At 36.2% G+C, this 15,628-nt stretch overlaps 2 protein-coding genes across 2 annotated transcripts in view; one reads left to right on the top strand and one right to left on the bottom strand.

Annotated features, from left to right (window-relative positions):
- DDX60 (DExD/H-box helicase 60) overlaps nt 1-4,109 on the top strand; it is a 46,679-nt gene extending 42,570 nt beyond the window's left edge. The window contains exons 34-37 of the mRNA XM_026846682.1: nt 43-185; nt 1,147-1,298; nt 2,672-2,734; nt 2,841-4,109. Coding sequence (XP_026702483.1) covers nt 43-185; nt 1,147-1,298; nt 2,672-2,734; nt 2,841-2,943 — 461 coding nt within the window. The 3' untranslated portion in view covers nt 2,944-4,109. The remainder of the gene's footprint in view (nt 1-42; nt 186-1,146; nt 1,299-2,671; nt 2,735-2,840) is intronic.
- Nucleotides 4,110-5,660: 1,551 nt separating this feature from the next.
- LOC113479052 lies at nt 5,661-15,622 on the bottom strand. Its single transcript, XM_026846681.1, has 8 exons — nt 15,313-15,622; nt 13,799-13,885; nt 13,375-13,608; nt 11,613-11,635; nt 10,597-10,742; nt 9,918-10,018; nt 9,720-9,821; nt 5,661-8,647 (listed from the first exon to the last, which is right to left on the bottom strand). Exons 1-8 carry the CDS (start codon nt 15,409-15,411, stop codon nt 6,863-6,865), a joined length of 2,577 nt encoding a protein of 858 aa, XP_026702482.1. The 5' UTR covers nt 15,412-15,622; the 3' UTR covers nt 5,661-6,862.
- Between the last annotated feature and the right edge of the window lie 6 nt (nt 15,623-15,628).

Consider the following 15,628-nt stretch of genomic DNA (forward strand, 5'->3'; position numbering starts at 1 on the left):
GTGTCTGCATAGCTTATGTTGTATTTGAAACTTCTGGTCTAGATTTTACATCCAAGATTTGGCATGGCTCTGAACTAGCATCTTATTTGATGGACAACACCAAAAGCATATCTGCAGTCTCACCTTTTGCAAGTGTATCTGGAGTGGTTGATAATGATCTATTTCATGGGGAGATCATCAATAAAGTAAGTTATTTTTTCATAGGGGGCATGATTTTATTACAGTTAAATAAAAATAATTTTTAATAACAGTCCTCTTGCCTCTGCATAATGTGATGGCACTGTGCTCAATTGTCACTCTTTAGGAAAAACAATTTGAAAGCTCAGAAAAAAAATCAGGACTAAGCACCACATTATCACAGTCACAGTGCAAGAAGCACAGAACAGATGGATGTAGGAAAAAAAACCCTGTAGTTTGCTTTCTAGCAAGGCCTCTGTTCCTTTTGACTCTGAGACAAGTAAATTACTCTGAAATTTGATTCAAACCATATCCCCAATTTGTTGTGGGGTTTTTTTTGTTTGTTTGTTTGTTTTTTTTTAAATCAGTCACACAGTAGTCTTAAGGATCCTAGCAAAAGGGTGCATTATTGCACTGATCATTTGCTTTTCAACTAGGATTTCAGTGATTACATTAGAGGACATATGAATTAGCTTAACCGTAATATACATCAACATGTTTACTGTCAGGTTGCATTTTCCTGCGGTCTTCTGCATGAGCTTTGTAGCATTAGAGAATTATCACAACTCATAATTCTGTAATAGAACTAAATTCTTACAACTGGGGATTTGAAATTCACCTTCATCCTTAAAATGTTCCATGCTTAAGGCTGATTAATAAATAGTCAAAGCAGCAGTGAGAGTCTGAATGCATGATCTATGCATATGGAAAAATCCTCATCTAAATCTCAAGAGAAATGCAGTGACCCAGTCAAAATTTAAATTACTCAGAATGTCCCAGAGCTACACTGGCAGTGTAAATAGCACCCCTCTGTCTAACACCCTACATGTACTTCTGCAGATTTCTAGAGTGGTCCATGATTAGAAGCTGTAACTTTCCAGCTGTGGGTCTAAAGATGTAGGTTTGACATAACAGGCATATAAAAACCACAGTAGCTATTCACTAGGTTTGTTGGTTTTTTTTTTTAAGGCTGTCTTCCGTTCCCTTGGAATTAATGTCACAAACTGTCCCCTGCTTTATCTGAACAAGTATGATAATCAAGGAAGGAGACGGCCACTCAATGCATATGCACTGGACTTTTATAAGCATGGTTCCTTGATTGCATTGACAACTGATAACTGGTATGTAGTACCATTTTTAGTAAACAGCAGCATTGTTCACAATATGGTACATAATTACATCTTTTTGGTTTTAAAGCCTTCTCCCTCCAAAACTTAGGGGTGAAATAGCTGTTAAGTCTTATTAGTTGAGTGTTTAATATAGTATATGTTTTATTCTCATTAAAAGTCCAATGGCACATGGCTGTAAAGTATTAGCTGGGTATTCAGAACAGAACCATAAATACTAATTTCTTTACTTCAGTGACCCAGGCTCTTCAGAAGTGTGGTTTGTTTTTTTTTTTTAAATTAATTTAATCAAAGCTTTTTCACAAAGAAAAAGATCAGGAAAGTCCCTGAAACAAGGAAGCCCAATGCAGTAGTCTAGCAGGTGATAACAGAGTAGCAGAGAGATATCAAAAGCTTGGTCAAACAATAGATGGAACACTGAGGAAGGAATTCATGATCTGCGTTTAAAGATACCTGCTAAATGTGATGTCTGGTCATTTTCAACATTATCACTTTCACCTTTGAATCTCACTGGCCTTCTGTAACCTTGTTCATTAAATCCATCTCTAAAACTGTTAGTTTGTATTTCTTAATGAAACCCTTCACATATCTGTTTTAATCCCAACCTCAGCTCAAAAAAGTTCAACCACAAGCTTCCTCTCCCAACTCCTCTATCAAGTATCTTTATTTTGCTCTCAGCTCATAGCCAGTAACTTTTATTTATGAGTAATAAAATACCACCTCACTCTGCTCCCTGAGAGTGCATATATTACTATCTGCTTTTTTATAAGCTCTTCAAAGCAGATTCTAGTAAGAACTATTAGAACAACATTCCCTGCACTGTTGTAGTTACAATAGCAGAGTCTGGAAGTAATACCACATTATCAAGAGATGAGGATACATACTGATTACAGAATCACTGTTGTTGATTCTATCAAGCTGATCTAGTGAAAGATGTCCCTGCCACCTTTAAAAAATGTGTTAATTACTAGGAACCGAGTTTCTTTATAGTTGCTTTTCAGTAATCAGTGGTCCTTTGTGCAAAATAAAGGGTCTTCATCATCTGTAGAAAGCTTACACTATATCCTGCTCAATTTAGCCAGCAGATTAATCTGAAGTATAGTGTTCCAGTTTAGCTTGTGACAGGTTAGTTATTTGAACAGTTGAAACCATGTTCCCAAGACAACAGTTTCCATACAATCATGTGTCTCCACAGTAGCACTATTTTAAGCTTAGTTATTTTACAGTATTCCTAATGAACTAGTATGTTACTGTTTGAGGCTATGGCATGTCTCTCTGCATCCTTACCCAACCTACGTGGCAGGGTTTATTACAGGTGAAACACTATGTTACAGTGCTTATCCATTTGAATGTCTGTCTTTCTTTAGGTTAAATGAAGGAGATGCTTACTACGCACTCAAGGATTTTTCACTCCTCCTTAAGTCTATCGGGTATGATAAACTTGTGCTTTTTCATATACAATATATATTTCATCTATAAAGCAACTTAAAATGAAACAATTTTTTTTTCTTTTTTGTTTTTTTTAAAAAACCCCAGAACATCACTGAGTGAACTGTGCGATGATCCAAATGATAATGTTCTACTGGCATTTCAACAACTGGGCAAAATCTATGAAGAGAAACTGAAGTGTGTTAGCTGAAGAAAAAAGAAGGAAAACAAAAAGGCAGCAGCACATAATACTCTTACCACGTACATCAGCTGCATTTTTAGTTAGGGAGGGACTAGGTCCAAGTTATCAAATAATGTTTTACAGTAAAGTTTTAGGAAAATCAAATATTAGTAATAAAAAGCTTTCTTAAAATTAACCTTTACATGTTCGCAGTTCTAAAGTCAACTAAATAATTATTTATAATAGATTACCAAATTAAGTAATTGCACATATCTTTCAATTACTTTTTTTTTTTAGGCAGTGATATATTTATGTTAAAGACAGCTCTCGGAAATATACTGAGCAAATGTCACAGTTCTGACAGCTGGTGAGATTAGCCCCTCAGTAGGACAGCATTAGAAACTTTCAGCCCATTTGTGAATTACGATAAAATAAATTGTTCTAATTATTTTTCAAGGTTTCTATTAAGTAATGAAGTAGTATCTTTACAAAGTACTTTACATTATAAAAGCTTTTAAACTAGTCTGCAGTTCTAGTCAACAAAATTTTAAGTATATAAGCACAATGACACTAATAAAATGTTCCAACCATATGTAGAATTGCTTCATTTTCCATCTCTTGTATTCTTGAGTGAGAAAGATCCAGGACACCTCTAGCATACCTGTCAATAAGTCCCTTGCAATACAGATTACTGAGTTTTGTGAAATATGTTTCCTAACTCTTTTCCTGTTTTTTTTTTTGGTTGTTTGTTTTCCTCTAGGACAAGCATAGTTTTCAGAAGTCTTTTCATACTATTCCTGAAAATCTTAACACTAGTTTACTTGTAGTCTGAAAAAAATATATGCACACATATTAATGTTTAGATAACCTAGGAAAATTAGGCTTTGACACCAGTCCCCACTGCCACACACAATTTTATAATGATGACCAAGATGGTGATCTAAGTTATTCGCTATTGATATAAAGCAAAACATGCATTAAGGAAAATTCAAAATCCCATTTCTTCCAGTTAGCTCTGTGTTCATCAGACAATCACTGATGAAGTGTTTGACTTGAAATTTCTTTAGGCAATATTAAACTACATGCAACATGTTGCTAGGAGATACTGGAGGGAAAGCCTGTATGTAGTAAGGCAGTGCGCTGCTGAGCTACTATCAACTGACTTGAATTTTGTTTCACACATTAAAAAACTGGAAGGAGAAAAGAATTTATGACAGAAATGGAACACAGTGGTAGAAAAGACTGCTTTAACTCTACTTAGAAAATAAGATTTCCTCAAATTATTCCTTACTGTCTGGCAAATCATCTCATATGTAACAAGTCTTGCAGAACTAGGGTAAAAGTGACCTTATTGAGACCTTCTCACATTCATGTTTCCTTATATAAATGGAGTAATCTTTTCAGCTAAGACACAATTAATTGACCAAGGAATAAAGCCAGAAATTGGACCTATTGTGTTCTCAGTTACTTGACCAGTAAGCATGAAATCCTGGGTGAAAACCAAACTTACTAGCTCTTGTCACAGGGTACTTACTAATTTTATATGCTGAAGACTGTAATGCCTCAAAACATTAGTAACAGCAGTCAGCATTTTACTTTTAATAATGTGTATAAGAAGTGCCTCACTCCTGTTATGGCTTTTAGTTAAGAGTCAATAGTGAATTAAGTCAAAGTGACGAACGAATTAACTTGTGAAAATATCAGAAAAATATAATTTTGCCCATTTACTATCTGGGTGGACTGCAATTTTACAGTGACCTATTGTAAATAAAACATCCTGCTTACCATTTATCTCCCCTGTAAAACATTAATGCTGAGCTATAAATGCACATAGAAAACAACTTGCCATGCCTGAAAAGCAGTCCTAGGACTGTACTGAACCCACGCACCACCAACTTCGGCTTTCAGAAACAGTGTATCATAGTCTGGTTATTTGCTTTACCAGTCTATAATGGTATCTTTTCACTAAAAGAAAAAGTTAAACTTTAAAGCAGAGACTCTAAACTCTCACAAAACACTATAATAGAAATGTAAAAAAGATATGTTGATGATAAGCAATTTTAAGAAACCCTGTAAGGTTTCTGAATAATCTTAACTCATTAGGATTTTTTTTTGTCACCAAGAAAAACATTTTCTACAACCTTCTGGCAACAAGTTTTGTAGGTGCCTTATCTGTCTCTAAAACTGTTCCATTTCTCTTGCTTTCACTATAGCAAGATCAACCACCATCCACAACACATTATCATCATCATCATCATGGTCAGCCTTTTTCTTCCAGTAATTTAACTTAGCACCTTTTTAACACTTCTCTCAACACTAACATGCTGAAGAACATGACAAGAATGTCTACAGATAAAATCAGAACAATTTTTAGGAGAAAACTGAAATACAGTAGGTTTTTAACAGATGAGCATAAGGAACTAAGAATAAAGTAAAACTAAGAATAAAGAAAATTTTCATCACTGTCCTTACTATAATGAAGATACAATGGGAAGATGAGAAAGTGTTATAAATTCTAGAAACTCTTTTTCAGCTTATTTAATAGGAATAAACTGCCACAGAAAAACAGGCCAAGAATTTAACAGTAATCAAAATTAAGCCAACATTTCCTAAACCAATAATAGTATTTTAAAGTATTCTTCACAGTAAGTATATTGTTAAGCCTTGCACAGATTTAAATTTTAACAGTATTTCTTTTATGAAGTTACATGATGTTACAAAGAAAATTTGATTATTTTTTTTTTTTTTTTATTAAGAAGATTACTACCTAGTTGCCAGTGAAAAATTCTGAAGGCATATTAAGCATTCTGCATTCTGGTCTAATACTTGCCCGTTGACATAGCTACTTAATGCAGGATTAATTTATTTAAAATCTGGCACCAGGTCTTGCTGGAAAATGAACATTAAACGAAATAGAGCTTTAATCTCAAATAATACTACCATCTGCATATTCTAATAGCTAAAGCATAATTATCTCTTGTATGCAACAAAACAGTTAATAATTAGAAAAGATGGTATTTTTATCTTCACTTTGTATCCTGTTTCACAGACTAAAAATTCAGTGAGTTCTGGATCATTAATACAGCAAGAAGGGCCATTCTTTTTTCCTGTCCTTATACAAATATTTAAAAGAGATTTTTTTGTTTTAAAAGCTAGATTCTCCTAATGCTTTCAGCCAAACAGCAGGTTAGTATCCGTCCACTGAATCCCAAACTGTTGCCAACAGGAACTGAAAATTAATTGTGACGGTTACTTTTCATAAAGGCAGCATTTCAGAAGTGTAGCTGACACCCTTCTGCAATGTATGACAAGAACACTGATGTGGTGTTTCGATTTCGAAAGCATAAGAGAGTTATTGAAATTACACTAGAAGTTGCACCTTCAATATACATTAAATACATACTGGAAAAACAAAACAGCCAAAGGGAGATACGCAAAAGGATTTTCAGTAATGCCCTTCACCATCTTTTATTTTCCCCATAGCTCTCCTCCCTCCCTGCCTGACCATGCAGTGGATGTTACTGTCTGTACTCTCCTACTGACTTAACCCTAGTGCAGGTGCTTCTGTACCAGAAAAACAACACTGCTTCCTGTTGCTGAGGCTTCGATGAACCTCCTTGATGGGACACCTGGGTCCTCCACCATGAACACGCACCCTAGTGACACTTCACAGAAGGTCTGCACCCTTAAAGGTACAGCATATATGGTCATACTTGAGTCTTTAACAGACATAACATTTTTGGTTGTTTTTTCAGTTGATAAAAATCACTTTAGTACACTATACCTGCTGATAAGCAGTTATGTTTCTAACACAGAGATACCTCAACTGGCAAGAACCAGGGAGAACAACAGCTGTACAATCACAGGTATCCCACTTTTTAATGTGTTAAGTAGCATTTATTTAATTCCAGATTATTTAAGTATCGTTATCTTCCATTTAACTTTCTTTTCATGTCTCTGATTTTCTCCTAGTAGATATTTTGTCTTCGGCAACAGAAAAATATTCTGATGCACTGCTGGTATCAGTAGAGATGGATGTTTGACTTAGCTCTTCAGTGTCAGAATCGCTATCACTTGGCATTCCTCCTGCCTCATCTACCGTAAGCACAGAACCTCCTAATGATGGATCGTTGCATGTGCCAGGAACAGAACAAGCTGCATTCTGAAGCTCTACAGACTCAGGTTCACCTTCCTTCCTAGAACAGGAACAGTTGTTTTCAGCAACAGCTTCACTTTCTTCATCTTTTACCTTTGTTTCTTGTTTTGTTGCTGCAATAACTTGAGTGGAAGATGCATTCTCGTATTTAACAGGAAGGACAACTGAGCATAGAGGCTGACTACAAGAATTACTATCGGCAAGCATTTCCGCACTTTCAGTTTTCTTAGATGAGTTCATAGGAAAGAATGAACCTTCACATTTTGGATTACTGTGTCTAGAAACAGGCTCTGTAAGCTCTGAAGATACAGGCTTCCCTAGATTTAGAGGTGTTTTGTTTGAAGATTTCATCTTCTCTTTTTCTGTTTTTTCAATACCATTTCCAGACAAAACCACTGAGGAAGTCAGCAAATCAGAGGTATTTCTGACAATATTTCCAAAGGAAAACACTGGTGAAGGCAACTGAAAACTGGTATTTTTGAAGGAAAATACACAGTTAGTGGGGAGAAGGGGGGACTCAGAGACACCATTCACTCCAGGTGCAGTGCTGGTTTCCGAAGTACTGCAAGCTACAGTTGTGATGGATTCTGAGGCATTAGCTTTTTGTTCCCATGAGACAGCTGGTTTCTGCATACCATATTCTGCAGCTTCCGTTGCAAAAAGTGTTTTTTCTCTCATGGGAAATGATGTGTTTTTGTCAGATGGCTTCTCAGATTGGCTAAAAAGTGAGGATAATGGCAAAACCTTAAATGAATTGCTGACTCCAGATCCTATACAACAATCTCTTTCTGAATTGCTAAAGGGAAACAAAAAATCTGGCTTCTTGCTTTCTGCTGAGTCTAAATTAGGACTGGTTGAAGCATCAGAAACTGTGGCTTTGATTAGAGGACCATGTTTTCTAAATTTGCTTTCATCCTGGTCATCGGTTTTATCTGCGTGATCACATTTTCCTAGATAAAACTGAGGGAAAACATATTTCCTGTCTTTCTTTTTAAAGGAAAATGTACCTGTACCTTTAATAAATCTGGGTAATGAGTTGTTACATGCACTGAAAGCAAAAGGTGAAGCAGAAAGTCTCTCTGCAGAAACATCTAGAAATTCTGAATTTGAAACAGTAACAGCTACTGATGTTGCTGGTTTTAAGCCAGTTGTAGTAGAATTTGCATCCATTTCACTGGAAACAGTAACTGCTGATGACTGCATTGGCAATTTTTCTTTAACTACTAAATCTTTAGAGTTTTCTGATAAGGCTGGAGTAGTTACTTCCTGGGAACTTCTCTCATGAAGTAATCTTAAGTCATCATTTGTTTCAGAGAAGTTCACATTTGTGGATGGGATACTGTGATTACTGGTTCCAGAAAAGCTTCTCTCAGAGCCATCTGCTCTATGCAGGGTTCCCATTTTTATTTTATTTGAGTTATTTGCTTTAGTAGGTGAAGATACAAAAAGAGTTCCTGAGGACCTACCCTTCAAAGCCTCAGCAGTTACAAGTTTATACTTTTTATTTGCAGGTAAAGTTTTTGTCTTGAAATGATCGGTGAACTTCTGACGTTCCATATAGTATTTGTAACGTAACTCCTACAATTACAGCAAAGAATCCCATTAAGTAAAATGTTATTTGTGGATTCAGATGTTATAAAACTCATACAATCTAAGACTGAAGAAAAGTTTTCATATACCCTATAACATTTATGATGTACTTTTCCATTGCTTCTAGAAGGCAACAGAACACAAATCATTGTGGAAAAAAAAAGGTTCTTCAAAAACAATCGAACAAGATACACATGGAACCCCAATGACAAAGTAGGTTTTGAGCTAACAGACTATAGTAAACTATATTTAAAGTCACTGCCAAAACCAGAAACAGCTAAAAATAGTTGATTGGACATTAAGTGACAAATTCTCAAAACTGTCATGAGAAGTAGTCATCTGAAACCAATTTAGGTAGTGGGGTGGTTTGTTTGCGCATTTTTTACTAGATACAATAACTACATAAATTGTATTCTCAGTGGCAATAGAAAACAGATGTTCTCCAAAATAATAGAGCAACAGAAAAATAGTTCTATATTTCAAGGACATAAGCAACTTCTTAATTTAATCATCTGCCATGAGTATTCTCAGAAGATACATTATGCGATTCACTGCCAGCCATGCTTCACCAACTGTAGCTAGAATCATTCTGTACAGAATACTCTCTCAGCCACCCATGTGGAACTTCAAGTAAGTGGAAAAAAAATCTAGTTGTATAACTAGATCATTGGAAATGAAACAGAAGAAATTGGATTGTAGGTAGTCTTAGAAGAACAAATTCTATTATCTTCAGAAAACAGGACACAGGCAGATGACTTCCTCTTCAAACAGGCAATACAGAAGCTTATTTGGATTAGAGAGCTACAGATGTGACTCAAAGTCACACTATAATCTAAAAATAAGTATTTGAAGTCAGTACTAAGATTAAGTTCCAGCTTTCTGAAGAAAAAAGAAAAGAATAAAATCTTGACAGCTTTAATAACCTAGTCAGAATTATATTCTACAATTGGAAGGGTAACTTCCTACTAAGAAAACTAGGAAAGATTATAAAAAGCTTATTTAGGAAGTTGTGATACAACAAATAGTAACACCCATACTTACAACAGACGTTCAATCATACCTCATGACTCATGTTTTGAAATGCTGACATTTCTGATATTGACATTAAGCGAGTAGAAATCCTGCTACCATCTGCTAGTGCTTCCTCCTGTCCTGCTACAGGCTGAAAAATGTTTTGCAGTAGACATTATAGTTCATTTTGGTAAGACAAAATAAACAAGATAGGTACAGTGTTGTAAGCTCATAGTCAGCAACTTACAAGAAATACGTTGGGTATATGCCTCTGGTCCTGCCATTCCTTTATGTTATTTTTAAATAGAGTATTTTTTGCTGAGTTCTCATTTCCTCCAGATGGTAGATCTATTAAAAAAAACACAATACTGATGGAGAGTATATTAAGTATGTAAAATACGGAAAGTTTCTTGTGCATCGAAACATAGATTCCAATTAAGAACAGAAGTGTATTACCTTAAGTGAGGCCCTAGCACTTGTTTAAACTTCTGTGAAATAAAGCAAGAGGCCTGTGTAGGAAATCTTCTAAATACCTGAAAATGCCTGCCCCAATACAAAAATTTTCTCCTATGACATAAAAGCACTTAATCACAGCACAGTTAATGTTCATATTCTACTACAACAAATGCCCATCTGGTTCAGCAACACACTTCTGATAGTGGTGATACTGGTTGCATAGGAAAATTATAATGATACTTCCCTCAGCTTCCAAAAAATATGGCCTAGGGACTTTCCAGAGAAAATGCATGCAGAAAATGTATTTAAAGGCCCTTGATGAATTTATCATCCACTAATTGGCTCAGATGCTTTCTGAACACTTAAATAATCTGCATGGCAAAAGTATGCATTAGCAATTAGTTCCACAAGTTGCAGGTTCCTAGATTGACTTCCTGAATCTTGTCCTATATTAAGTCCTTCTTCCCTACCTTTAACAATGCCTACATTAACAGGCATTAACTTCAAAGCCAAGATTTCATTAACCACAGGTTTGATATCCATCTTCTTTTGGGTATACTCTGGTGGTTTTTCGTAGCTGGATGCTATATTCATCAGGTCAAGCTGAGTTTTCATTCTGGAAAAGGAAAAAACCCAAACCTAAACTTAAAATACTTTTCTTAAGGCTCACTTGCCAACAACTAAATTACATGTCTAGTACAAAAAAAAAATTCTGGAAAAAAATCCAAAACACTAAGAGAGAAGAAATCAGAAAAAGCTAGCCTTCAATAAAATGCCATGTTTCCTAGATTTTTTGCCTAAAACTTACTACTTGACGATTCACTTAAATTACGCTTCATACACAATGAAAGTTCCAAGTAGTAGTGCCTGTAGTTCCACAACAAGATTTAAAAAAAACCCCACTTTTCTTAGTGTACTATATGTGAACATAAATTATACCCTTTCTTCAGAGGACATTACTCATGTTAGTATGAACCACAACATATTTTAAATAACTCAAATTCCAATATTATTTCTTAAAACTCTACTTAAAAAGTGATAAGAAAGGTAATTAAGAATCCTTAGAGAGAAATACACAGGGTATGTGTGCTGCAAACACAAGAATTGAGACACTGCAGAATCTCCACATGCTCTTAGACTTAAAAGATTTCTGTAAAAGCTCCAGGCATGCTTCAGTGTTCCTGAGTTTAAATAAGATACCTGAAAACACCCAATCACCATGTATTAATGAATTCCTATACTCAGGGAGCCAATTCAAAAGATTATCTCTAATCCCAGATAGTAAATCACAAAAATTTGACACATTTCCTAAAATTTGGAATGCCGAGCATCCAAAAATCTGAAAGCATTATAATATCTTAATTACTAAATATTATTCTCATTTTAAGATGCTGTATCTGACTATATCTTAAGATTAAAATTTAAGAAAATAGTTACTTTAAATTACACTAGAGATCTAGCAAAGCATAAAAAAAAAAATATATACCTTGTATTCAAGCCACAGGCCACCTATAAATAAAACAAGAATTTATAAGATATAAGTTTTCCTCCAATTCTCAAAAGGAGATTATTGCTTTATCAAAATACTTTAATAGACACTGAACTCCCCATCTTCATTTCACAGAACTGTAGGAAATAAACCTGTTATTATTAAAAAGGAGCATCTAAATGTAAAAAAAAATAGTATGTCTAGGATGATGATTTATCTTGTAATATTTTGTGCTAAAAGACAAAATGAACTCCTTCAGACCCAAATGAAGGCATTCAAATCATGACTCATGATTATCTAATCCATTTCAGATGCTCAGATATTTGTAAACATTCAAATGAAAGACTATTTTTGTATTTCTTGGTGACATACCTGCTCTCAAGATGCTATTGGACCAAGATTAAAAGAAAAAAAGCTGTCCTTTAGTATTAAATCAGCCAGATAATAGCAGTGTGAAGTGCACTGCACTGTAGGCAAGTGACACTTCCCAAAGAATGGGTAATGAAAAGTAAAAAAATGCTGCTTCCCTACAAAAAACCTGATCTCACTGTACTGAATCTTAAAACAGCCATCACCCACCTCACTGAAATGAATTGTGTATTGTTATGAGGCATAGGCAAGCAGGTGCTAAATTTAAAGCATACTAATCACTGAATTCAGAATATTTGTTCCAGAAGTGGGAGTTGCCTTTACTTTGGGCAAAAGTGAATTTTTCCTTAATGAGTTGTTAACAGAAGTTTAGTTGAACTCAGTAATTTCTTAGCTTCTCATTGATCTGAAGGCAGCAAAAAGACCCACTGCAGAAAACTGCAATATGGTGTGGTTTCTTAGGAAAGCATAAACCTTAAAGAAAACACAAAATTCAGTAGTTTAAGTACTTTGCCCAAAATCTACCATCTGCCTTAAATCCATACAACTGCAGCCACAGTGTTTGACATAAGAGATGAAAAGGTGTACACTAGCTTAGGTAACAGTGAAGATTAAGCTTGTGATGGGTTCCCTTAGCATTTATCTCCAAATCAGAAACAGTGTTTTTCTCTGCAGTTCCCTTAAACACTATGACGAAGAGTTTCAGGGTCTTGTACCCAGCAGTGTATATATTGCATAGCACAGTATATCAGAAGTACCTAAGCTATGTTTGAACAGGCTGATTTATCTCCATTGCACACCTCGGTGCAAAGTTTACGGCAGGTTTTAAAAATCAATATAATCACCTTAGCTCAGGTATCCCAACACCATACTCCACTGTGCACCACAGACAGGTTATTTATTCTGGCTCCAATCTTTCACCAGAAAGCATTTTTCATGTCTTACAAGTTTAAAAATGCAATGGAAGTGCTTAATGCCCAAAACAAAAAAATAAAAAGAAGATATGAAAAAGCAAATAAACATGAAACAATTCTGAAGTCATTAATAGTAAATAACTCCCTACCCAGCATCAAGGCAGCTTACTTTCACAGCTGGTAGCATAATAAAGCAAGTGTGACAGCAACTGCTATACAGTCAATATTAATTTCATTAGTTTTCAGTGAAGAATACAAGTGTCTACTCATAAGCTGCAAAGAAAGCTTTTAAAACTTTTCTAAAATGAAAAGCAGTTATAAAAAAGTAGGAAGTGTTAGATAATGTTAGTCTGTATTTTTTGTTTGTTGAACTTGTTTTTTCTGATCAAGTCATTACTATAATCATAATCTACAATATAGCAGGCTCTATATGTCATTAGACAACTGATATAAAATAATAACAAGAAGCCCATCACCTCCAGGAAACGCTGAGGATCACACTCATGGACAAGCTTTTCACAATCCTTCAAAAAATTCTCAATGGTCTTCTTGTGCGTCTCCTTCATTTTCTTCCAAATCTGAAATTCTTTCTCTTTCTTACTTCTTTGATTTTCAACGTCTTCTAGCAATTGCTGTTTCTTCATTTCCAGAGTTTTGAAAATTTCTCCAAATTCCAGTGCAATTATCTCTGCATCACTGCTCAGCAACATCTAGAAACAGAATATGAAAAGAGATGAAAATGCAATAGCAATGTCTACATGGAGCCACTTCCCTAAGTAAGTTCAGCACACATCTGTGCCACAAGAAGCACTAGTATGCTCCATGTTGTGATTAACCTATCCTGAGAACACATACACATACATATATATTTATAAAAAAAATCCAGCATCTGCAACTCACTTCCGTATCATTCGGTTGACTTGAGATTTCATTCATCAGCTTCTCATTTATTATTCTCATTTTTTTCAAACTGCTGAAGAAGGTTAACTGCAAGAAAATTGAAACACTTATGATTTTATCCACTCCATAAAATAAATACATTTCAGTGGTTATCCAGAATCACATTAGAGGATGTTCTGTACAACATATTAAACAAAGGCTGTAATCCTAAGCATCACTTAACACTTTCCTGGATCAGTAACACAAACTTTCTTTTGCCATTTCTCTCTCAAATTAATGTTTTCAGGCTCACCTGCAATACATACTGCTATAATGACTACAGTGTTACTTTACAGTTAAAACGTTTTTTCCCCCCACCATTGTTATTAACCCTCTTCCCTCACACACACCTCTCAATTAAGTTTTAATGCCGCTATTCCAGTTTGACAAGCGACTGTGTGATAATAATTTTTTTTATGCCTCACACTGATAAAATAGAAAGCTGTCCATAACTCAGTTATTCCTGCTTGGTTTTAAACTAAGATGATCACAGTTTTTACCTCCTTTACCTCACTGCAGCATCACTTAATTTTTACGTAGAAAGTCTAGTGCAAAGACTGTTTCCCCCTAGTTTCCTGAGTCACACGCAATTGGTGATGAGAGAGACAGGAGGGAAATCAGTTCAAAAGCAACTTCTGGCTGTAAAGGTCTGTGCTGTACTTAAAACTTTTATACCTATACTCATCATTACTTCCTTGCGGTTGCTTCACTTCCTGCAGAGCAGAACCACTGCATGACATGCCACTCTGCACTCAGCTGGCATAGGGCATGAAAAGCTCATTCTACCCAGCTGATAACGATTTTGGCAAAACACAACTACTGCTGCTACAACCAGCCAACCAACCATTAGGCTAGGCAGTTGCTTTCTTCATGCAAACGGGAATGTATTTTGATTTTATGTTTATTAAATTATTACTTGCCTAAACCATGTATTTCTAAATACGTAATTATCTCTGACCCAAATTTACCTATGTCATCTCAGAGAGCCTATAAACAAAATATCTGTGGGTGGAGTTTCTTTTTGTTAGTAGGACTAACACCTTCCTGAACTTGGAAAAAAATGGATGCAGACATGCAATAAACTCTTTGCATCAGTGTGGGTTTTTTTCAGCACAGACTGCAAATCTCTGTATTAAAAAACCCCAAATCTCTGTATTAAAAAAAACCCAAACAAAACAACAAAAAACAAGCAACCAAACCAAACAACCTAAATAAAAAAAACAACCCCAAGCTCTTCAGGTGCTTCGGTAAACTGGGTTCGGATCTGTTGATGCTATAATATCGTCTGGCCCCCTGTACGTGTTGGGCTTCCAGCAGGGGCAGGCACACAAACAGATCCCGAGTCCCGGCTCACAGCAGCACACTACCTCGCTCCCTCCTGCCCGCCACGCTGCGTTTCGGAGTAAGAGCAACCCGGGCGCCTGGGTTCCCCTGAAGGACAGCCCGACCTCCCAGCCGGGCCCCGCCGCGCTTACTTTTTCCTCCTGGTACACCGTGTCTATGAGGTTGACTGAGTGGAAGATGCCTTGGTGGTCCTCGGAGACGCACTGCCCGCAGCCAGCCTGCCGGCACATGCGGCAGTAGAGCTGCACCAGCCGGCTCGGATGCTTCTGGCAGGTTCCTCCGAGCACCAGCGGGGAGAACAGGCCAGTCCCCTGGGCCTGCTCTGCCTCCCCCGCCTTGGCAGCCCCTGCCGTGCCAGACCGGTAGAGCTTGACCACCTCGGCCAGGGTGGTGTTGACGGGCAGCGCGGCGGCCCCGCCGCGGGGCAGCGGGCACAGCTTCCTGCAC

This window comes from Athene cunicularia (genome assembly GCF_003259725.1).
Source record: "Athene cunicularia isolate RWA chromosome 4 unlocalized genomic scaffold, athCun1 chr4_part1, whole genome shotgun sequence".
NCBI lineage: Eukaryota > Metazoa > Chordata > Aves > Strigiformes > Strigidae > Athene > Athene cunicularia.